The 26,242-nt window shown below is 36.0% G+C and overlaps 1 protein-coding gene and 3 pseudogenes across 1 annotated transcript; 2 read left to right on the forward strand and 2 right to left on the reverse strand.

Moving 5' to 3' along the window:
* LOC103566782 (olfactory receptor 5L2-like) lies at positions 1 to 929 on the forward strand (annotated as a pseudogene).
* Positions 930 to 963: 34 nt separating this feature from the next.
* Positions 964 to 2,509, forward strand: LOC103566781 (olfactory receptor 5L1-like; annotated as a pseudogene).
* Positions 2,510 to 11,436: 8,927 nt separating this feature from the next.
* On the reverse strand, positions 11,437 to 12,362 carry LOC103566780 (olfactory receptor 5W2-like; annotated as a pseudogene).
* A 9,926-nt stretch (positions 12,363 to 22,288) lies between these two features.
* On the reverse strand, positions 22,289 to 23,239 carry LOC103566779 (olfactory receptor-like protein OLF2). Its single transcript, XM_070566097.1, has one exon. The coding sequence runs from the start codon at positions 23,237 to 23,239 to the stop codon at positions 22,289 to 22,291; it is 951 nt and encodes a 316-aa protein (XP_070422198.1).
* Between the last annotated feature and the right edge of the window lie 3,003 nt (positions 23,240 to 26,242).

Here is a 26,242-nt window from a genome sequence, read left to right on the forward strand (position 1 = left end):
ATGGGCAAGGAGAATTGCACTGCTGTGGCAGAGTTCATTCTCCTTGGATTAGTAGATGTCCCTGAATTGGGGGTCTTCCTATTCCTGGTGTTTCTTCTCAGAGATGATGTCACAGTTTTGTGTAACCTGGACATGATTGCACTGATTCAAGTCAACTCTCGACTTCACACTCCCATGTACTTTATCCTCAGGCACTTGTCCTTTGTGGATTTCTGTTACCCCACAATCATTGTGCTAAAGATGCTAGCTAACGTCTTAAATGAAGACAAAGCCATTTCCTTCCTGGGATATCCTGTACAATTCTACTTGTTTTGTACATGTGTGGTAACTGAGGTCATCCTGCTGGCTGTGATGGTCTATGACCATTTTGTGGCCATCTGTAGCCTACTGCTGTACATGATCACCATGTCCCGGAATCTCTATGTGGAGCTGATGTCTTGCTGCTATCTCTGAGGGACTGTATTTTCTCTGATTCACTTGTGTTTGGCTCTTGAGACCCTGTCTTATAGGTCAAATGTGATTAACCACTTCTTTTGCGATCTACTCCCTCTCTTATTTCTTGCTTGTTCTCATGTCACTATGAGTGAACTGCTGCTATACATTGTGGCCACTTTCAATGGAATCATCACCATTATGATCATCCTCACCTCCTACTTGTTTATTCTCATCACCATCCTGAAGACACGCTCTACAGAGGGAAGATGCAAAGCCTTTTTCACCTGTGCCTCCCAGCCATTGCTGTCTTCCATGGAACAATCATTTTTGTTTATTGCTGGTCCAGTTCCGGCAACAGTGTGGATACTGACAAAGTAGACATGGTATTCCACACCGTAGTGATTCTCATGCTGAATCCTCTGATGTATAGCTCGAAAAACAAGGATGTGCAAGAAGCTCTCAGAAAAGTGATGGGTGCCAAAATATTTTCCTAGAGAACATTTTCTTAACAGAACTCAGAGTCTCAGAATGGAGGCTGGTGAAAGGGTACATTGATGGGCTTCAGTGTTTAAGTGGAAATAACAGTCAAGCGGTAGGCAGTTGTGGGTGAGTTTTTTGATTCAATTCTCTTTCTGCCTCTTCCATGTACAAGGGTAGGATTTAGCATATTAAAGTTTGCAGCCTACTTCGTTGCTTTTATTTACTCTAAAATGATTTAAATGAGTACATGATTACGGTTAATGGACTGTTAAAACACACATTTAGTTTACTGTAAAACGTTCATAAATTTAATGAAGAAATCACGTCACATTTTATTTCAGCTTCCATTATGGAAAATATGATTCAGTTCCAAATTGAATTCTTGTTATTTTACAATGAAGAACACACCATTCTCATTCTATACACAGAATGAGATTCCCATATGTATACATATCCTATTTGTTATTTATTTCTTGCTTCCTTTATGATTTTTTTTTTGTTATAGCTATGCCCAGTGTTTTTGGAACTTCAGATAGTATCATCTGAAAAATGGAGACATTAGTAATAATTATTTCGCAGAAATCTTGGAAAAATTAAATTACATGTTGTGCACAAAGGGCTTAGAATAATCCTTGAGTATAATTAGTTCTCTGTCTCTGCATCTCTGTCTGCGTCTCTCTCTGCATCACTGTCTCTCTCATATAATATGTTTTATTACATATAGTATATTTATATATATTTGCAATCAGTTAATAACCAGTGGTATGAGTAGCAGCATTTCTGACTTACACCTCCTTTTTTACTTTATCTTTCACTTCCTATCTTCATGCTTATTTTACAATATTGTGGATCAAGCTGGGCATGATTGCACTGAGCCAAATCATCTCTCGACTTCACACTCCCATGTAATTTTCTTCAGCCACTTGTCATTTGGATTTTTGCTATTCCATGATCATCATGCCAAAGATGCTGTCCAATACCTTACACAAGAAAAAAGCCATTTCCCTCCTGGGATGCATGGTGCAATTCTACTTGTTTTACACATGTGTAGTCATTGAGATCTTCCTGCTGGCTGTGATGGTTTATGACCACTTCTTGGCCATCTGTAGCCCACTGCTGTACATGGTCTGCATGTCCCGGAAACTTTATATGGTGCTTCTTTCTGGCTGCTGCCTCGGTGGAGCTGTGTGTTCTCTGGTTCACTTGTGTTTGGCTCTTGAAATCCCATCCTATATGCTGAAGGTAGTTAACTGCTTCTTTTGTGATTTACCCCCTCTCTTTACTCTTACTTGCTATGAGATCTCTATTAATGAACTCACGGTGTTCACTGTGCTCACTTTCAATGAGATTGTCACCATCATGATCATCCTCACCTCCTACTTGTTATTCTCATGACCATCCTGAGGATAAGCTCTGCAGAGGGAAGGTGTAAATCCGTTTCACCTGTGCCTCCCACCTCACAGCCCTTACCGTCTTGCAGGGAACAATCTTTTTCATTAAATGCCAGCCCAGTTTTGGCAACAGTATGGATACTGCGAAAGCAGTCACAGTGTTCTATACTGTAGTGACTCTCATGCTGAAAGCCCTGATCTAACTGAGGAAGAAGGATGTGAAAGAAGATCTCAAGAAAGTGTTGAGATCCAAATGGCCTCTTGAAAAGCTATTTTGTTAGCTAGACTCGGGGTTTTATTAGAGATCTTTAATGAAGGACTTGTTTTGGGTGGATGTGAACAAAAAGTAAAATAAGGAAGTATTTTTTGAGCTAGGGGACAATGCATGCTTTTTTGTTTTCAGTTGCCTATCTTATTAAGAGAAATCTTATCCCATTTATTGAAGAGTTCAAATGCATCTGCTACCTTTACCGCTCTTCTCCAATCTCTAACTGCCTTGAATGGGTTTTTGGCGTGATATTGCTAGACTCCATTTCTTGGTGTGAGATAACATCAATATATTTCTCACAAAGTGCACATAAAGAGATATATCTTTTCCTTATCCTTAATGCATGCAACCATTCTTATTAAATTGACATCATTTTTTCTACATGGAATGAGTATACATTTGTCTCATATTCTCTGATTTTTCTTGAAAATTTGAAGTTAATTTCATATATGTTTATGCATATTTCCGAGTATTATTTTTTAGTTTTTTGGTTAATTTCTCTTTTATTACTTTTCCAATTGCAAAGTAATAATTTTAGAACTTTTAAAATCTTCTCTTATGCAAAATAGTTATAATAGTATTCTAATTTTATAATACAACTCTTGTGAAAATTAAATGAACATCTTAAGTTCTTAGCACTATATATGGTATATTATAGCTGGTTAATAAATTTTCTGCTGTTATTGCTGTTGTTGTTTTTACTTTTATCCTTTGTCCTCTATTTTACCTTAAGTCTTGATTAAATAAGTAGATCATCTAGATCATCTATTTGATGCCATACCTTTTTACGTTTCCATGCTCTTGTTAATTTTTTTTGCTCTATCTAATACTATTGTAAGCATTCACTATATTTTCTAAACCTCTTATATTTTAAACCAATAGCTTTAGTTTCCCATGGTTCCTGAAAAAAAATTACTAAAAGTTTAGTGGCTTAAAACAATAGACTTTTATTCTCTTAAAGTTCTTGAGGTCAGAGGTTTGAAATCTATATCAATGGGCCAAAATCAAGATGGGGGTCAATATGTTTTTCTCATTCTCTAACTAGTAGCATCTCAACTTTCTGGTGGGGACCCAGCTTTTCCTATTGTTCTCGCTCTCTGTCTTTGCACCTAATGGGAACTGGGGAAGTGTTCATGGCTAATCATCAAGAGACCCAGTGATTGGTTTCTGGGTGGACACTAGAAAGCCAATGACTTAACTATGAGATTTTGCTGGAATTATTGAAAAAGAAGTGTTTCTTTCTGCTGAGATTAATCCTCTGCGCAGATAGAAGCTCATAACTTCTCATATCACCCTTTGCCAGGGTGATATATATATATATATATACACACGAACATAGACACGTATATGTATTTCAAGTATTATCTTTCTTCATTAGGCAACATATTCTCTATAAATCTCATTCCCAGGTCTCCAATCATGCCATGAACTTTCCAAGCTCCATGTAATTGCTCATGCTGTTTCCTCTACCATCTCTCATTCGTTATTCTATACTTGACAAAGTTCTTAGAGTCGAGTCTAAGTTATCCCACTTTTCCCTGTTTTTTACCTAGAACACTACCTGGCACAACATATTTACAGAGCAAATGTATTTACCGCATGAAAACTCTCTGATCTATTCTGGCCTTGAATGCCCAGAATTTCATTTGAAAATAAATGCACATATAGCACTTATCAGAGTCATTAACTTCATTCATAATTGGCATTCAATCTACATGTGGATTTTCAAGATCTTCTAATTCTCAATAGCTAGATAGATACATTTTTGCCTTTTCCAATTTATTCCATGATCCTATCCTGTAGAACAATTTGATAGTTGTTTAATAAATTGCTTTGATCTAGCTAAATCAAATTAAATAGCAAATATCATTATCCAGTTTTATATATAATAATCTACCATTTTGAAAGCCAAATATATTTTTCTTTGAGACATTCTTGGAATCTAGAAAAACACATTACATCATTTCCTTTTTTAAAATTCAGTGGAGCTGCTTAATTGCTCAAGTGTCTTTTCCCACTGGGATTTGGATGTCAGGGTGTGTGTGTTCTGGGATCTAATGTGAGATCAAAAACTAATCTCAAAAACCTCAAAGCAAAATATAAAACATCTCGCATTATCCTTAGGAACCACAGCCTTCCTAAGGGAGGCACAAATTTCTTCTATGAAGACAGAAAGCCTGCCTAAATGGATTATGGAAAATATTGCAATGGGTCAGTGTTTTTTTAATCTTTAACTGCCAAAATTGATTTTTCCAATGAATATGAAATGATGCTAACAACAGTGTAGTAAGAAAGTGAGTGAAAGAAAGATAGTGATCTGGGAAGTGTTCTTAATATAATCTGAGGATGTTAGAGCCGGATGGGATTTTAAGTGCTCATCTTATAGTCGCTAATTTTACACCTAGGAAATTGACGTTTTGAGAATAAATATGCCTAGAATAACACTTTTTAAGTTCTCAAGGTATTTCCAACGAAAACAACAGAAATAACAACAACAAAAACACAATTGACACATGATATTCTTAAGACAATCCTCAGCATTACTGGACTCTGATTCAGAATATAAATATAAACACAATTCTCATTATCTATTATTTCTTTTTAAAAGCTGAGTAGGCTTAGATATAAATTAAATCTGACTCAATCTGTATATTATGTTATTTATTCTCACCTATGCTAACGCATTAGAATCAACAGTTGTCAATATGCACGTAAAATGTCTGGAGTGAGGTTGGGGGTTGGGATTTAAGGGAATAGAAAGCAAGTTTACAAAAGGACTAACCAGGGCTCAATATAGGGAACTTACTGGAGGAATAATGTTTGCTGAACTCTTTCAGAAATCTCCATTTTCATTTTCACCCGTCAATTGCATAGAAGTACAAATGATTTGTCTCACCTTATACTCCTCTTAATTTTTTGTTTCTTGTATTCTTTTATCCTTCCATTGTTCCATCTAGCTTTTATATTTTATCTTTGAATTCTGCAAGCTTCTTTCATTATTGAAGCATGTAACATCCTTGAAAGATGATTACAGGTAAATATTTTCTATATAAATTGATTTCTTCATTACTTTTAATTCTGTGATTGAAAATAAGGGGTTTAATAGAAAACAACTTCAGCAAAGAAGTGATTATTCCCCATGGCTCATAACCCAAGCTTATTTAAGCATTGTCCCTAAAGATAAGGCTCTTTCTTTGATACCTACTTTCTAATAGTCATTCTTCATAATTACAGAAAGAGACGATGGCACAACAAAGAAACATTTCCACCCACCCTTCCCTTACTATCCACTGGATATAACTTTATTTTTCCCTTGCCTTCACAGCAGCTGTCATTGCTTCACTCCTAGGGCAATTGACACACTTGTCTCTCATGTTTGCAGACAGGTATAGATGGGCTGTCACTCAATGAAGGTTGACATTTTCTAATGAGAAAACCACACCTATTTCGGGAAAAGGGAACTCTGAAGAATTGACTAGTAGCTCAATGATGCTTTTTTTCCTCCACTTTATCCTTTGTTTAGAGCAAAAGGGGAATTCCAGTTGATAATAAAATAATGAATATTAATATCTAATGAAGTTCCAACTTGCCTCAATGTTTGAATATAAATAGCTAATATTTATTAATGTTTGCTATGTGAAAAACACTCTTCAAAATACTTTACATGAGGGGCTGGCCAGGTGGCGCAGCGGTTAAGTTCGCACATTCTGCTTCTCAGCGGCCCGGAGTTTGCTGGTTTGGATCCCAGGTGCTGACATGGCACCACTTGGTAAGCCATGCTGTGGTAGGCGTCACACATATAAAGTAGAGGAAGATGGGCACAGATGTTAGCTCAGAGCCAGGCTTCCTCAGCAAAAAGAGGAGGACTGGCAGCAGTTAACTCAGGGCTCATCTTCCTCAAAAAAAAAAAAATACTTTACATGTAATAGCTCATTTACTCCTCACCTTTACCCTGAAGACAAGTGTTCCTATAATACTCAACTTACATATCAGAAAATCAAACCATAGAGCTACTAAAATTTTGCCAAAGTCCTAAAAACATTAAGTGGTAGAGCTGGGTTTAAAGCCAGGCAGTCTGGCTCCAGGGTCCATGCTTTTAATCACCACAACATACTGTCTCTGTTAGTGTGTCAAAAGAAGCAGACCTGCCTATTCTACCACATACTCTAAATGAAATTTTAAGTTAGTTTTAAACTAATATCTCTATATCAAATTTAGCACATTAAGTTTTTGGAAAATAGTGTTTGCTCCAATCTCCTTCCTAAATTCCACCGTATCTGACACATTTCCATCTCTGGGAAGGTAATGTTTATTGGAGAGTGCTCTAACGCAATGATACAGAATCTCCAATCTCTGGTCCTGGCACTTTGATTGCAGTGCTTTGCATCTATGGACTGGTTAATTGGCCTGAAATCATCAAATCCTTTTCAACATGATTGAGAGGCAATAAATTCCTAACACGTTTTAAAAATCTGAGAGAACTAAATTAGATGTTAAAGTACTTTGAAAATTACAAGAGGAAAGTATGTTAATGCCCTATATGCACATCTACCCCAAATTACCTAATTTAGCTGGAAATAGAATAAAGGTAGAAAATAAACTTTCAGTAATAATCTGAAATCCACAATCATTATTGTATCTATATTTCATTCTCTGTACCAGGGAGTAACTTCCCGGATAGTTACATTCTGCTCATTAACTCTAAATGTATACAAAGTTTTAGTAGAGACATTTAGTTTTATTAAAAACCTGGATGAAACTGAGGAAAGAGTGGGAAGGTAAGATTTTGGTGATGCAGTTAGATCAGGTTCCAAGTGGAGGATGTGAGATAAAAATGGAAATATATGCCAAATCTGAAGGTATCTAAATGTTGAGTTTGTAGAGGACAGGGAATCATTTAAGGGTTTAAGCAAGAGGGAAACATAACACAAAATCTCCTTTATACAGGTAACTCTCACAGAAGTTTATGGACATATTTTGTAGCATATTTGAAAGTAGAGTTGGAATTGACTTGAGCCAATGAGGACAATTAAGAGGTTCAATTGAGGAAAAAGATGGATGGTATTAAATATTGAAATGTCAGTAATGATAAAGAGGAAGTGCTGCATATCTGCTCCATTTCCAAGATTGAAACAGTGGTTCTTGGTTTGTTTTTAGGCAAGAGAGGTTTCTTATTTGGACCATCAATGTAAGTGGCAGAGACATATACCAAGTTAGGGATCACAGAATAGGCTTAATTGTAGGAATCGATACTAATTAAATTTTGTTTTAGGCATGCTGAAACATACATGTGGCTGTTTGATAGATAATTTTGAGCTTGGACAGATGGTTTCAGAATGGGTATAAGAAAGTTATCACTGTATAGATGGTACTTAAAAAAATACATAGAATCATGTAGGAAGAGTGTATAAGGTAAGGAAAGAAGTAGGTCAAGAACAAAGCTTAAGGAAAATGCCATTGTATGTGAAGGAAGCTGGCTAGGGGCATATTGAGATTAGGAGTAAAGTCAGGAGAGGTGTCTAGAAGCCAACAAAGGAGGGGATTGTAAGAAAAAAGAAGTCGTCAAAGCCATCATCTGGAGTAGAGAAATAAAGTTTATTACATATTAAAAAACCTTTGCATTTTACAGCTAGGATGTAAAAAAAAAAAAACCTTTGGATTTTACAGCTAGGATGTAATTTGGAATGTGGAACAAAAATGGTTCACCCCTTTGTTGGGACAAAAGTCTATCTCGGTAGGCTGAAGTGAAAAAATGGAAACCAGTGTAGATGCCTGTAAGAAAATATGGCAATGAAATGAAGGAAAACAAATGGAAGTAAATACAGGGTAATATTTTTAAAGAAGAAATTGACTTGAACTTTGTTATGTGCTGTACGTTTATGAAAGAAAGATTAGCAGTAATACTATAAGCATCTTAATTGACACAGATGGAATTGAGTGCACAAAGGGATTAACCTCAGAGAGAACGGGCACATTTTTCCCAGAAAAGGAAAATGGAGAGAGAGGGAGTCACTGAGGAATCCAAATGCTTATATTATGACTCAGTGACGTAGTTTAGGATATACTTATTTTCTATTCTACATTTTTCTTCACAAAATAAAAATCATTTTCTGGCAGTAAGAAGAAGCTCATAGAATGAAACCTAAAAATAAATATGAAGATTTGCAATAGCTATTAAATGAAGGAAATAGCTGTGTGTAATATAAAATATATATATAAAACATATGTACATATGTATATAATTTTAAATTGTAACTTTTGTAGAACTATAAAATGAACATGTGTCAAAGATTTTATTTAATCAATTAATTGATGAAGCTGTTATAAATGGTATAAAAGATAATTCAAAGACTAATAGATCAGGTATTCACAAATAAATATACAAATATATATAAAACACTTTTTCCACAGGGTAATCAATTGTCTGTACATTGGACAAAATGTGCATGTCTATGGACAAGTATCACTTGCATTGCTATCAGGTATCTACAAGATATAGATTTGTAAAAAAGGGCAAGGACAATAAAAGGCAGAGATAACTCAGACAAGTAGGTAGGTGAGCCTTTTTCAACATCTTTTACAATTTTTCACTACAGAGGGCATGGAAACATTCCTGGATATCATTATCATATTGCCTGCATTGAATTTAATAAATTTGTAAACATGAGGATTCCTCTAGTTGTATTCCATAGCTTGGATTCCAGATAAAATAGATTTCTGGATTGACTCAGAATTGCTATGTTGCCAAGCTTAAAACAGCGAAGGAACAAGATTGTGTGGATATTGAGGCTGCAGAAGGAAATTCATGAACGCTTTTAATCTGATGAAAAAGGTAGTTTCATTCTCACATTATAGGTGATGAAACTGAAACTCAGAGATTAATTAGCCTGTCCAAGGTTTCACAATTACTTAGTAGCATAGCTAGGATTCAATCACTTATATAACTAAATCAGAATCTTTCTTCTTTCTATTTTATCAGTGAATTTCAAACACCTCTAATGAGTTCCTTGTTCCTCAGAAGCAAGATGAGAAATTCCATGAGCTCAATTATTCACACCACTAATACCTTCCATCTGTCTTTCTGCTCCAAAGAAATTAACCATTTCTTTTGTGATGTCTCCCCACTCTTCTCTCTGTCCTGCACTGACACTTACAAGCATGACATTGTTCTGGTGATCTTTGCTAGTTTGGTGGAGGCTATCTGCCTTCTAACAGTTCTTCTCTCTTATGTCTGCATCATAGCTGCTATTCTTAAAACAGGTTCTGCTGAGGGAAGAAGAAAGGGGTTCTCCACTTGTGCTTCCCACCTGACTGTGGTCACCATTTACCATGGTACTCTGATCTTCATTTATCTGTGCCCCAGGACTGACCATTCCCTGAATATGGACAAAGTGGCATCTGTGTTCTATACATTGATTGAACCTATGTTGAACCCCCTAATTTACAGTCTAAGGAACAAAGAAGTCAAAAATGCCTTTAGGAAAGTGATTAGCCAAAAATTGTTTGCTTAAGAAAAGATAAAACTAATTTTGACAATATTTCAATTTGTCTGAACAATACCACTCACAATGACCACTATTAAAATTTTGTTTAGAATATAGTTCCAGTTTATTTCACAGATACACAGAGAATCAATACAAATCATTACAGATAGAAGTCTAATAAAATACCACTTTTCATTTTTTCCCCCAAGGAACACGTGTTTATATCAATAATTTATTTACATAAATAAGTCTTCCTTTACAACTTAAACTGTATCAATAGGGCATTTCAGTGTTTTGTTTTTTTAAATTTGTATAATGCTTTGAACACATCAGGGAATTGGAGTCCTTTTTTTCAGTGGCTTTTGGAGAAGTTTCAAGTCCTTTATCCCCAACTTCCATTCATGCAGTTTCTGTACCATTGTCAATAGCAAGATATCTGTTCTACAGGGTGATGGCGAGAAGGGAAATCCACAGTTGGAAGTGAAAACTGCGGGGTGCAACATAAATTTAGAACTGCTGATCCTGGGGATGTCTGCTGATATAATTGAGGCAGAATGTTGAGGAATAGTCTGAGAATATTTTTACATCACATAATCCCTGCCCCAGATTCTCATTTCAGCCTAGGCCAAAAGACAACGATTGCAGATGAGTTTCATCTAAAATGAATATACTTAAATAAATTAAAGAAGAGAGTTCCTTTTGGGTACATTTACATAGGTGCTTCTCTGCATCAGTTTTTCAGGATACACTCATTTGTTAATTCAATAAATAGTTTTGAATGGCATTCTGGAGCTGAGCACTGTAAATAGCAATGCAAAATAAATGGTACACAAGACAGCCAAGGGCTGTGTCTTTATGGAACGTTTAGTTTAGGGAAGGGGCTTTCTTTTACTCCTATTTATTCGTGTACTAATTTTCGACTTCTAAGTATTATGATGGAACATTTTTAGGTTGATACTAGTACAGAGGGAAGATACAAACAAACCTAAATTAACCCACTAACACTCCCTTCTGGCTAAGCAAGTTTATTCAACTCTTTGTTTGAAAATATTGGGGCCTTAAGGAGGGTAAGTTGAATTGACATGAGGGTTGTGGTTCTATGCCCATTCTGTCTCATTAGGGCATATCCATGAACATAGAAGGGAAATATAAAAGGACCCTCTTTGCAAAACAGCAAAGTGAACTTATTTGCACCATTCCTTAGTTCTGAGAAAGGATTAAGATAAATAACAACTGCTCCCTACACTCAATTTAGGAACAATGATAACTAAGAATAATATCTAGAGTGTATTGGTGAGATCACAGGAATGTATGTTGAAGTACCTGAACTTTAGCTCTCAAAATCTTTAAATAAACACTTTTGGATGAAAACACGATTTCACCCAGAACATACTTTAGTGTCAATTGCTTTTGTCAGGGCACCTGTCACATCTTTGCTCCTTAAGCTGTAGATCAGTTGGTTTAACGTAGAAAGTAGAAAACAGAGGCCATTTTTTCTATGTCCATGGAGTAGCTTGCACTGGGTTGGAAATGCATGAACAGGAATGTGCCATGAAATACAGCCACAGCAGCTAAGTGGGAGGCACACGTAGACGAGCCTTTTTGTCTCTCTTCAGCTGATTTCATTCTAAGGATGGTAGTTATGATGTAGCTGTAGGACAGGAGGACAGTGACAGTGCTGGACACCACAGCACAGCCAATGAAAGTGAACGTCATTATCTTATTGATGGATATATCTGAGGTGGACAGGGCTAGTAAGGGTGGGATGTCACAGAAAAAGTGCTTGATGATATTGGAGTTGCAGAATAACAATTGAAATTAGCAGCAGGTGTGGATTGCTGAATCTACCAAGCCAACAATGTAGGCAATAACCACTAGCTGGATACAGATTCTCCTGGGCATAGTAATTGTATGAAGAAGTGGATTGCAAATGGCTACATAATGGACATATGCCATGACAGCCAACATGAGACATTCCACATCTGCAAAGGCCCCAAGAGAATATATCTGAATGGCAAAAAAGCTATACGGAATTCTCTTTTGCTCAGATAAGAAATCAGCCAGCATCTTTGGAGAGACAGTGGAGTAGCAGACATCACAGAATGGCAGATTGCTCTGGAAATAATACATGGCCTTGTGGAGTTTAGAGTCCATCTTGATCAGCAGGATCATGCCTAGACTGGCAATCAGAGTTATGCCATAGACCAGCAGAAAGAGCACAAGGGGCCCCTGTTGCACATCCTGTCTGTCAGAAAGTCCTGGGAATATGAAGTCACTACACACACTGCAGTTCTCAACAGTCATAACTCAGGTCTGGAAATCCCTGGTTGTAGAAGGAGAAAATGGAATTGGAGGGTAACATCTTCCTAGCTTAATAAACTGCTGGTCCTTTCTATTTTTCAGTAACTAGAAAAAGAGATAAACAATGCTAAGTCTGCTTTAGGTAAACTGACTCTCCTGGAAATATATCCAATTTAATATGTCAATAAAATGATAGTGATGATAATATTGCCTACATCTGTATACCACTGTAGAAAGTTTGTAGGACCATTTCATGAAAATTAAATCATGTTATTTCCATACCAACCTAAGTAGTATTTATTATCATTTTTGCTACTTATATCTAGTATGTTATATCTAATACTAAGGTTTGATGTCCTCGGAGTCAGGCAATAGTTCTTGCTATTAGTCAGTCCAGATAGCCCCCATCTTCTGACAAGTTTGTTTGTTTTTTCAGTGTTGTAGGAATGTTGTTATTTTCTGTAATAGTGAAACATATTTAAGTGAGAGGTGCAGGTAGTTAACATATTCCTTTGCTATTCCCTCATAATCCAATACTGTAGAGTAGGCAGAGCTACGGTAGTTTCCTGGATATGGATATGCCTCCACTTCTCTATTAACCACTCAGGTCTCATCCAGTCTCAATAAACAAGGGATAGAGATACTCTGTGATCAAGGACTCAGCGGATCTATTCACCAAAAAGTCCTCGTGTGCATAGTCCCATCATATCAGAGTGAGTCATGTCAGAACTGTGCCCCCATCCCAATATCCAGAAATTAAAATTTTGTTTTATTGTTTTCTTTAATCCTGTTTCTCTTGAGGATCTCTGAAATCTGCCTTCCCTTGATTTAAAAGAGATACTGGTCCTTGGGAGGCCAATTGAATTCTATGTTCCACTGCTGTTTTTTACCCAAACTGGTTATCTTATATATAGTGTCACATATGACCTCCTCTTTTCTGTGAGGATATAAGTAAAGTGGAGTTGAGGGTAGATGAAAAACAGAAAAAGAAAATATGAATAATGATCTAGTGATCAATGTGCAGGTCTCCAAACATTTGGCCTAAACTCGCTTAAATACCTGTGCCCAGAGAAACAGCATTAAAAAAAATATGTTCCTTTAGAACTAAAAATATTTGTAAAAATATCTAAAAGTGCAAGATTTAAAATAAGAAAACATATCCAACTACCTGCAGAAACCATCCTTGCATTTTATTATCTTCCCTCATCTCTGTGTTTATGAGTTTAAAACAAATAGATCAAGAAAAGCAATTAAAATAAATGTAGAATATTTCGTGCCCTCTTTTCCTTTTATAACATGCTTACAGTCAAAGAAGGGTAAAAGAACCAAAGAACTATAAAATATACATCAGAAAAACAACAAAAAATATTAGTGCCTGGACCAGAAATACTCTTTTGTTGCCTGCCGTTCTGTGTATGGGAGGGTTCAGCATTGTCTCCTGCCTGACCTGGGTTATGAACCATCTATGATCGGTCCCTGGGTGTTGAACACTTTGTCTGTCAGGAATAAGTGTCAGATATAATAATATAACATCATTTGATCTATCATACAGTTAGGGTATCATGAAAGACATACAGAACACTTAAAAAATTTTTTCTTCTGTCCTTCTCTACCAAAAAAGTCCAACATTGTGCTTATTTTCCAATAGTAAACTTATTCCAGTCAATGATACAATTTATTTCCAGTTCACCAACTCCTTTATAAGCATTTTGTTTTGATTCCATAAGTTACAAAACAAATACACACCCACTCATGTTCATAGACTTACAGACACACACGCACAAACACTCTCCTTTAAACACAAAATACAGATTTTTGTAAATAAAATTTACACTGTAAATAATTTTTTTACAAAAATAAATACTTTTATAAAAACAGCAAAAAACCATATTCACCCTGCCTGGAGATGACTCAGTTTTCTCCCATATTATTTGATTTTTAATTTTTAAATAAGAATGATTCCAGAAAAAAATATATTCTCTACTAATGGCCACTTGATTTATATAGAATTCTTCATATCATAAAAATTCTGGTATATGTCTAATTCCACCTAAATAATTTATCATAGCCAGGTATTTATTTAAAGTGAATTCTAACAAAAGGCCTTTCAGAACAAAGAGATTTGACTTTAAATAAAGGCATTTTTGACCTTTTTCCCATTCTCAGTTGTTTTATATTATCTATCACCACACAGTATCATATGTTTTATATATTATCACATGTGTTCTGAGGTGTCTCTAACAACCTTATACTATGAAACCGAAGTTGGAATGCAGTATGATAAATAAACTTCTACAGTCTGGTAAAGTTTCCTTGAATCCATTCCAATTGCCCACAACAGGTTCCTGAATACAGTGCAATGAAACAATTTATCTTAAAAGCCAACTCTCTTAAATACTCTCATGCAGTGTTCAAGTGTGTTTATGTTAAAGTGACATATGAAAATTAACAAAATTAGTGACTCATGAGCTCCTAGATTTCTGCAAGATTTGAGAGAGCACTCAATTGCCACTTCTAAATCAAGCATCTCAAGTGATTGACGGTCAAAGAGTTGTGACGTTGGGAGTTAACCTATTTTATTTTTTTCAGCTGGACATTTGAAAATAATGTTGGTATGAAAAAGTGAAGAGGGCAGCTGCATTGCACATTTCCAGAAACCAAATAGAAAATACTGAAATTGGTGCCCTTTTCTGTCTTGCAACCTGACAGCTTTGGGGATAATCTCTGTATTGTCCGTTTTTTGAATAATATTTTATCCCGTTTGTGAATCATTGCTCTACTGTTACCAGCATAGGTTGTATGTGTTCTTTAAGTGCCTACAGTTGATTGATATTCCAGGAAAATGTATAATAATCATGTACATTAAGCCGTACAACTTGAGTCTCAATGCAGTTAATTTATTAGTACAAAATCCATAAATACAAAATTTGTGTAGAAAAAACAACAAAAGAAAGATGTGCAAGGCATGTAACAGGGTGTGTATTTAAACGTTTCAGTTGGTTCCTTTTTCTTCTCAAACCTCAAGTGGTGTAGATACACACATAGATTTTGCAGTTATTTTTGTCTCCAAATAATGTGTTCGCCTAATTTGTTGTTATCGAGTTTCCCCACGCTCTCTATAAAGCTGGATTACTCTTCAGGCAAAATCCAATGAAATTCATATATTTTTAATTTTGGGAAAAGTGATTTAGGGATAATTGTTAATGTCTTTTCATAACGTGTTGCTGCTATTTGTGTGATTATTCCAATACTAAAATACCAAATGTAATCCTGTGGGAGATATTGTTGATGCAAATCTCAAAACACCTAAGCAATTGCCAGTAATTTTCCATCAGGTAAACAAAAGAAAATGATAGATTCATCGTACCTAAGAGCTTTACTGCCGTTCTCTGCTTCTCTGGTGCATATTTGGAGAAGGAGGCAGAGTCATCTTTGGTCACCTTCTTCTGATTGCTTTCCACACGCATTTTCCCTCAGGTCTTCCCTGTCTCCAGGGATGCCAAATTTCCTCAGGCTACAGACTGTGTAGGCAGTATCCAGACTTTATTTTCATAAACATGGCTTCACCTCCAGACCATGTGGTCTAACTCCCACTCCCCGTGAAATCTGGAGCATGAGTAGCGATATAGTGATGAAAAGTGGATAATCTAAATTACTTCCCAAAGGGCTTCTGGGTTAATAGAGAATAGCTGGTGTCACTGGTGCCTCTAAACAGAATAGCACATAGGCAACTATCTATGTATAAACTCTTTCTTTTGGAAAATAGTTGTAAAACCCTGAGTTATGAACCATTATGAATAACTTCAGGGCATGATAATGGTTCCAAAGAAAACCAGGTTCAAAAAATCTGCTTATTCCTGGAAACAATGTTAGAAGTGCATAAGATGTCTTTGCTTTGGAAAAAAAAACAGGCAGCAAGGTTTAATAAAAAAAGAGATAAATATTCTATGATACATTCTATGAAAGTTGCACCATTTGTTTTACAAAAGTATGCTGAACTTTAATATGAGGCATTACTAGAGATAAAAATTTATAATTATAAAGATCTGAAGTTTCTTATAAACTAATAGTGTATACATTTTGCTTTTGGAAAACAATATATAATGCACATATAGAGAATACTTAAATAAGTATGCAGCTAGATAAATTTTCAAAAAAAATAAATAAATAACACTGTAACCAGGACCCAGACCAAGAAAGAGAACATTACCACAATCATCAAAGCCTTTTACATGATCTCTCTTGTCACTAATCTCTTACCCTCAAGAAGCAATTACTTTTTTGACTTTTAACATGATATGTTAGCTTCTATTTTTTTAAGCACACATAAGTGGATGCCTACAGTATGCACTGTTTCATTTCACAACATACTTGTGCAATCCATCCAGGTTGGATGGATGCAATTGCAGCAGATTCGATCTCATTGCTGTTTAGTATTGTTTTGTACAAATATATTGTTATTTATTTATCTACTTTCATGCTGATAGGCAGTTGTTTTTCCTTTTTCTATTAGCAATAATATTAATGTAAGCATTCTTGTGCATGTCTTTTGGTAGAAATAGACACTCGTTTATCTTGCATATAAAATCAGGAGCTGAAATTATTTGTGAGTGTCAGTGTATACAAAATTTAGATTTAGTAAACATTGTCATACAGTTTTCTGTGAAGTATGCCAATCTACACTTCCATTATCAAATTTTCAGTGTGTGAGTCTTTTGTCTTTTAAACATCCTCGCCAATACTTAATGTTGTCTTTCATTTTAATTTTAGCCATTATGTAGAGTATTTTATTTCCCTGATGACTGATAAAGCTGGATATCCACTTTTATGAGGTGTTTCTTAATGTCAAAATGCAGAATAGAAAGGAAGTTAAATGGGTTAAGTTTGATGGTGTTGAGGGTCCTGCAACTCACGCTATCAATCTGTCATCATTGACAACTCCATTTGGGGTTAAATGGCATAGAGATGTAATGTTTTCCATTGATATGAATATATTCCCTCCCATATGCTATTTTTTAATCACCCCAAATAGAAATGACTAAATGCATTGATACATTTATACTAATATAGATATAAAATGCGATAGCTGGATTTTTAATATAGAATATTCATTTTAAGCCCCTGTTTTGACAAAGTGGAAACTGAGGCCCAAAGAGGAAAAGAGATTTGTTGAAGGCCACAGTTATAGTGAGTTGAGAGTAGCGATTCAGATTCTCTCTGTTGTCATCACCTGTTGACAGCACTTTTCTACAGAAGATTTCAAGCTAGGTTAAATTTACTGCTACATAAGAAACAGCCACACGCTTATTCATATAGTGGGAATTGTTACTGTTTTATTTTAAAAATTTTGCCAACCAGCCTTCATCAGTATGGAGCTAGTTGTTTGTATCATTATACATAGACCCTAATTGTCATCACTGGTTGCGTTTATGTTTAGGGATACCAAGGCCTGAGCAGAAATAAGGAACTATGGTAAAAAATTGATCTATAGCACTGACCCATTACACAAATTACTGAAGGAAACGATGCACTTGGAGCCAGAGATGGGAAATGGAACCTACAAAAGGTGGGATGATAGTTTGGTCAGTGGCTGGGGCCTTACCCATGAGGAATATGTGGCTGTAAAGTCTGGAGAAACTGCCAAATCTGAATGAAGGTGAGGTTGAGTCATGAGACAGGATAAACTAGTGAGGAAGACCTTCCAATAGCAAAATTATATGCTGGATTATAAATTGAAATCACAGCTCCATTTACTGCAGTGAAAACTATCTTTAAAGGAGAGTTTTGTCCATACAGATCAGCGGTGAGGTAGGGCTCTGGCGGATGTAGGCTTTCAATAGGGAAGAATGGAATGGCAGCCTGAGGGTAACGAGACCAAATGTTTCTTCCCAAATACTGAGCAAGTAATATTCTCCAAAGTGCACGGGTTCATCACAACACATAGATATTTGTTCCTCTGTAGCTAAGTGTGCCATTTCAGCCATGGCCTTGCGATAGGGACACACAGAATAAAATAAAGTGGGATAGTTTGGGATTCATTATCTAAACTCATCTTTTGGCAATGTGGGTTATGGGACTTAGATCAGTAGAGCAGTTTCAGGCATCTGGCTTGGACACGAGAATGGTGTGGCCGGCATGGGTGGCTGTGAAGAAACCTCTAGTCAACTCTAACCAAGAGTGAAGGCAGGGTCAGGAAAAATAAGTCCTAAGGTGGCTGGGCAGAGAGCTCCTAACATGACCTGAGGCTAGGATCTGCCACTGGAAGCTGACAGACTGGGTGAGCGGACGCTAAAGTCAATAAAGATTGATCCTGGAGACTCGTTTTCATGACATGATGCCATGAACAATACTATTTTTTTTCAGCACTAAGGATTTTGCGCCTGATGGGGAATAGGCTTTGCATGATCTTAAAGCTTTCTTTACCAACTTCATATATATACTCATAATGCACATATATAATGCATATGGATCCTTATAATGCATATGTTAAACCCATGTTAAAGAAATGAGGAAACAGGTTTAACAAGATTTAGTAATCTAAGGTCACCTAGCTAACAAGTAAATGCTAGTGCATGTTTCCCCTGCTATCCAAAAGTGCACTTTAGGCCAATTTGCTTTTATGAAAGACCTACATTAGCACCTGTTTTCACAAACTGGAAGGAAATTGAAGGAGATTTTTGCTTTAATGAAAAAAGGCAAAAAGCAAAAACAGCGTCAGCACTTGATTTGCAGGGAGCCCTTATGGAGGCAGCAGGCACCCAGAGCAGCGAGAGTGGCATCGCCAAGCTCCTTCCCCAGGAACTACGCTCAGCATGTCAGCATCAAGCGCAATCGCTTTGAATTGTGTCTGTGAGCATCTGGGCTTTATCTCGATTTACTTTGTTGGGTTATTTTTGGAGTGTGGGAACGTTCAAAAAATTTTCCCATATATGTTAATGATAATTACTTGTTCTATTTATACCATTTCAGCTTACAAAAATTTTATAGGGACACTCCAGATCACAGTGGAAGCGTATACGGATTTGGACTGAAGTCTGTCTGACTTTGAAGTCAAGTTCTTATTTTCTTGATCATTTTCTTAAACAAAAACAAAAGAGAAGCAAAAACAAAAATATCCTGCTGTTCTGACCTAGTTAAAGGCTATTAAGTCCATGTTTTTAAAGGAAAAGCTATAGAAAAAACAGTAAGATATCTTTTTCCTTAAACATATACATGAAAGACGGCCAGTGAATCCAATTTTACATAACATGAATAGGTATAATTTTATAGATATGAATATATTTAGTATATTTTAATAAAGTAGCTTAAGTGTGGAAGGGGTTTGAACAATGACATAGAGGCCCTAATGTATGAAATATTTTATGAACAACAAATTATTTGAGATTATAAAAAAAGTTATCTAAGGGTAATAAATATTTTTATTTGTCTTAAAACTGTTCAATTATTAATTGAAGATATTTAACTTGCTGAAAATTGCATTTTTTTTTTACGGGGTTGAAAGAATTTTCAGTTTATCTTTTACACAAATAATAAAAAGTAGTTAAATAGAACAATAATCATTTGTAAAATACACTAGTATAGATAAAAATATCCTCAAATGTTGGTATATTAATGTGATATTAAGGTAAAATAAATAGTCTGCAAAAACTAAACAGTGACTTTCTGTATTTGACTCTTTAATACTGCAGTGAGAGTGAGTTTATATGCAGAAAACAGAGGCAATCAGTGGAGATTGTTCTCGAGGTTATATAGCGACTTTGAACCCCACAAAGATACATTCTCCTATGTAGATAAGTTGAAAGTCTTCAAGTGCTATGCCCCTTTTGATTGACTATGTCCCGATGTCTCTTCTACATCGATAAGCTTCACCTGTGACTCACATAAGGAAGTGATGAAAGGTTAATTGTGTAGATTGGAGCTGGGCTTCATTGATTTCTCTGACACCACTGATTTCTTGTTTTCCCCAACTTCCCCTTCTCTCTATAGCCCCTCCGGAAAAGTCTCTATCAGCTGTTAAGTATTAACCCACAAAAACCCCGAAAGCTGGGATAGCGTGTGTTTACTCATGCTAATTAAAATATGACATTGATCATTCACCTGCAATCCAACTAATTGAATAGATATCATTTCTGTCCATGGTTTTGGAGAGACAGCATGCAATAATATTTCCTCTGAAATAAGACAATTCTACTTTGAAATTAAACCATCTAATTTTGGTGAAAGTCTTCGGTAGTGTTCAGAAGCTGGAGCCAGAAGTCACTTCACATTGGCTTATTATGAGCTGTGACAACTCCAAATGGGCAGAAATCAAGATGAGAGTAGAAGCACGCACACCCCGCCCTAGGTAGTTTTTATTCTGTTTCATTCTTATGATGTTTGATGTACATAACACAGCACATTTTATACATGAGAGCAATATATAAAATTACAGAAGAGGATCTAAATGAAAAACCTATATAACACATTACTCTCTCCTCCCAGAACCAAAAAGAGCGACTCCATGTTCTTTTCTTGACAAGAACCTAAAATAAAATGAATAACTTGACAACCTGAAATAATGTTATGTGTTTCATATTTAGATTACTTGTTAGTTGATTACAGTGAGAAAAATATAAGCAATTAAGTCATTGGAACAAATACTAAGATAATCTAACATCCAGATACTCAGCAAAGACCACTGTTAAAATTGTTTTAGAATAGGATTACAGTGAATTTCACAGATACAGACAGCGAACATAAATAATTGCATGGAATACTAATATAAGCACAACTTTATTCTTTCGTTTTTATTAAACACATATATAAGTTAATAACTGTTCCTTTCAACTTAAATTGTATCAATTGACCATTACAGTTTTTTTTTTTTTAATTTTAACCAGTATAATGCTAGGAACACTCCAAGGGAGATACAGTCCTCTTCTCCAGTGCCTTTTGAGAAAGAAGGTCCAGATACGTACCCCTAACTTCCATTCATGAAGTTTCTGTACAGTTGTCAATTGCACCATTTCTGTTCTCTAGTGTGAGGGCAAGAAGGAAATCTACAACATCATGTGAAGTCTGTAAGGTGCAATATATATCTAGAGTGGCTGATCCTGGGGATGTCCGCTGATATAAGTGGGGCAGAATGATGAGGAATAGAGGATCCAAGAAGTTCCCTACATTAAATGATCCCTGTTGCTGATACTTATCCAGCCTGGCCAAAAGACAGGAAGCACAGATGGATATCATCAAAGATGAACACACTAGAATAAAATATAAGGAGGCTTTTTTATTTTTTAGTAAATTTACAAAGGGCTTTTTGCATAAATTTTGTAAGCGACGCTCATTCATTTAGTCAATACTTTGAATGGCATCCTGGAGTCAAGCATTGTAACTAACAAAGTAAAAACATGAGTGAACAAGACAGACAAGGGCCTTGCATTTGTGTATCTTTGAGTTAAGGCAGGAGTTTTTCATTTATTTACATGTATTAGTTTACTACTTGTATACTTCTTAGTGTTATGATGGAACATTCATAGGGTGATATTAATACTTAGGAAGGATACAAACAAACCTAGCTTAATCCACTAATGCTCCCTTCTGTATGAGCAAGTTTATTAAACTCATTGTTAAAAAAAATAATTGGAACTTTAGGAGGGTAAGTTGAATTGACATGGATGGTGGGATTGCTCTGCCAATGATATCTCACTGGGGTACAACTGTGAACAGAGAAGGGAGGTATAAAAAGATCCTCTTTGCAAGTTAATGTATTACTACTCTTCCTTAGCTTGGAGAGAAGATTAAGATGAGAAATGACTGCTCCCCACACTCAATTTAAGCACAAAGATAATTAATGCAAAATATCTGAAAGACACATTGGTGACACTACAGGAATCTATGTCAAAGTAACTGAATTTTAGCTCTCAGTGTCTTTAAAAAAATATTTTTTGTCAAAGACAATTTCGCCCAGAAGATGGTTTAGTGCTAATTGCTTTTTTCAGGGCACTTTTCACATCATTATTCCTTAAGCTGTAGATCAGTGGGTTTAACATAGGGATAACAACTGTGTAGAAAACAGAGGCCATTTTGTCTGTGTCCATGGAGTAACTTGAGCTGGGTCGCAAATACGTGAACAGGAGTGTAAGATGAAATATAGCCACAGTGGTTAAGTGGGAGGTGCATGTAGAGAAAGCTTTGTGTCTTCCCTCAGCTGAGTTCATTCTAAGGATGGTAGTTATGATGTAGCTGTAGGACAGAAGGACAGTGATGATGCTGCATCCTAGAACACAGCTACCAAAAGTGAACAACACAATCTCATTGATGGTTGTGTCTGAGGTGGACAGGGCTAGTAAGGGTGGGATGTCACAGAAAAAGTGATTAATGACATTGGAATTGCAGAATGACAATTGAAATGTGCAACAGGTATGGATTACTGAATCGACCAAACCTTCAATGTACACAATGGCCACTAGCTGGGTACAAACTCTCCTGGACATGGTAATTGTATAAAGAAGTGGATTACAAATGGCTACATAATGGTCATATGCCATGACAGCCAACATGAGACATTCCACATCTGCAAATGCCCCAAAGAAATACATCTGAATGGCACATAAATTATATGGAATTGTCTTTTGCTTAGATAAGAAATCAGCCAGCATCTTGGGAGTGATAGTAGAGGAGTAGCCAACATCACAGAATGACAGATTGCTCAGGAAATAATACATAGGCGTGTGGAGTCTGGAGTCCATCTTGATCAGCAGGATCATGCCTAGATTGGCAACCACAATTATGCCATAGACCAGCAGAAAGAGCACAAAGAGCCCCTGCTGCACATCCTTTCTGTCAGAAAGTCCTAGGAATATGAAGTCAGTAAACATAGTGCAGTTCTCAATAGCCATCACTCAGGTCTGGAAATCCCTGGTTAAGAAAGAAATGAAAGTGGAGGGTAACATCACCTTAATTTCTTAAGAGTTAAACTGCCAGTCCTTTCTATTTTTCAGTAATTAGAAAAAGAGATAGACAATGCTAAGTCTGCTTCAGGTAAACTGATCTCCTGGAAATATACAGTTACATATAAACTGATAAAATAATAAGGATAACAATACCACTTACATTTGTATAGCATTGTAAAAAGTTTGTAGACACTTTCATCCAAATTAAACATGTTATTTCTACACCAACCTATGTAGTATTTATGATAAGTTTTGCTAAATCTATCTTATAAATTAAGAACTCGAATTCCTCAGAGTCATGGCGATAGTTCAATTAGTTGGTCTAGATAGCCCACATCTTATGACATGACAGTGTTTGTTTTCAAAGATCTAGAAATGTTTTTATATCCTGTAACAGAGAAGCATAGTTAAGTGACAGAGGGAGGTAATGAAATATTCCTTTGTTTTTCCCTCATCATCCAAAATCATGGAGCAGCAGAGTTATGAAAGGTTCCTAGATAAAACACACCCACCCTTCCCCATTAATCCCTCTGGTCCTATCCAGCCTCAATTAACAAGAGACAGAGATAATCTGTGATCCAGGGCCCACTGGAGTAAAGAGGGTGGTGGTTGCTGGAGAAGAGGGTGGAAGCGTCTCCGTGAGTGAGGCACTAGAGTGCACAGACCTGAATGTGGCAGGGCTAACCAGCCTCCCTCTGCCAGCTGCTGTCACTCAGGGGAGATTATGAAGAATGTTTGAGACCTAACTGTAGGGATGCTGGTGGCACAGATGACAGAGAGGCAAGAAGGGAGTATGGTTACTGTGTGAGTCCTGCTGCCCTAATCTAGTGGAATCCACATGATTTATTCACCAGCAGGTCGGATGTGTAAGACAGGTGATAAAAGTCCTCCTGTGTCCACAGTCCCATGACATCAGAGAGAGTCTGCACGGTGCACCGTCCTAACTCTAAAAATCGTAGTAATGTTTTACTGTTTTCTGAGATCGCTATTTCTTTTGAATATCTCTGAAATCTGTTTCCTTTGTTTTAAATGAGTTTGTTGTCCTTGCGGGGCTAATTGAATTTTGTCCTACTGTTATATTTTACACAAACCAGTTACATTATATATAATGTCACTCATGACCTCCTCTGTTCTGTGAGAATATAAGAAAAGTGGATTTGAAGGGAGATGAAGGACAGAAAAAGAACATCTGAATATTGATCTAGTGATCAATGTTCGGGTCTCCAAAAACTTGGTCTGAGCTCATTAAAATATCAGTCCTTGTAGATACATCTTTAAACAAATATTTTCCTTAAAAAATAAAAATATATCTAAAGTAATAAAAGTACAGGTAAGAATCTTAAAACTTTCCAATCACCTCCACAATCCATGATTGCAAATTATTGTAAGCCCTGCCTATGTATATATATTTTAAAAATAAATAAATGGATCAATGGAAGTAATTTAAATAAAAGCTTGTATTATATTTCATATCTTCCTTTGGTTTTATAATATGCTTTCAGTCAAAAAAGGAGAAAAGGACTGAAGAAATCTAAAATATAAATCAGAGGAACCACAAAAAATATTGGTACCTGACCCAGAACTGTTGAATTCTTTGTTACATGCAGTTCCATCCGCAGGAGGGTTCAGCGTTGTCTCCCGACTGACCTGGATTATGTATCTCTGTGTCAGGTCCCTGGGTGTTGAACATTTGTTCTCTGAGGAATAAGTGACAGATGTAATAATGTGGTTTATCATCTGAGATTTCACACAGGCAGGGTGAATGAGAAAAATACAGACCTTTTTAAAAATTTTCCTGTTATTACTATCTACCTTTCCACCCAATATTGTACCTATTCACCCATGGTAACAAATCCAGTCCAATGAATCCAGTCAAAGAGTATTCTTATTTCCAGTTCAGCAATTCCCATATAGGCATTAGGTTTCATTTCTATTATTTATAAAATAAATACACTCACTCACTTATACAGATTAACATACACAAACGCTATCCCATTAAACATATTTACAAACAATGATTTTTGTAAAGACAGGAAAAACTAGTGATAATCACATTGCATAGGGATAATTGTTTAATTTTTAAACAAAAAATATGTCGGAGTACACATACTTTATATATATAAATAAGAGGTATGATTCCTATCTATTAATGTATATTAATTGATTCAATCTATACTCTGCTAGTGGCCACTTGGTTTATATACAATTCTTTGCATCATATAGGCTCTAATAGAAGCAAATTTATTTTTAACGATTAGCACCTGAGCTAACGTGTTGCCAATCTTCTTCTTTTTTTCTCTAGAAGTCAAATTTTACATACATGGGGCCGGCCCCGTGGCCGAGTGGTTAAGTTCGCGTGCTCCGCTTCTGCAGCCCAGGGTTTCACCAGTTCGGATCCTGTGCGCGGACATGGCACCACTTGCCAGGCCACCTTCAGGCGGCGTCCCACATGCTACAACTAGAAGGACCCACAACTAAAATATACAACTATGTACTGGGGGGACTCAGGGAGAAAAAAAGCAGAAAAAAAAAGAGATTGGCAACAGTTGTTAGCTCAGGTGCCAATCTTTAAAAAATAAAAAAAAATAAGAAAAAATTTACATATGTGATTTTCCATAGCCAGGGTTTTCTTTAAAATAAATTCCAAGAAATGGCCTTGAAGAGCAAAGAGATTTAACTTTAAATAAGGTCAATTTGGCATTTTTATCAGAGTCAGATTTCATATTATCTAATTATCACCACATATTATCATATATTTCATATATTATCACATATGTCCTGATTTTTCTCTAATAACCTCACACTATTATACAGAAACTGAAAACCAGTGGTGATAAGTAAACTTGTACAGTCCCATAGACATTGTTTCATTGAATCCATAGAAATTTCTCACAATAGATTCCTGAATATAGTGCAATGAAACAAATTTGTCTGAAAAGATAATTCTCT

This window comes from Equus przewalskii, chromosome 11, assembly GCF_037783145.1.
Source record: "Equus przewalskii isolate Varuska chromosome 11, EquPr2, whole genome shotgun sequence".
Taxonomy (NCBI): Eukaryota; Metazoa; Chordata; class Mammalia; order Perissodactyla; family Equidae; genus Equus; species Equus przewalskii.

What these genes read in the sequence shown, in the direction of transcription:
- LOC103566779 (XM_070566097.1), bottom strand. Translation starts at nt 23,239, where the DNA reads ATGGCTATTGAGAACTGCACTATGTTTACTGACTTCATATTCCTAGGA.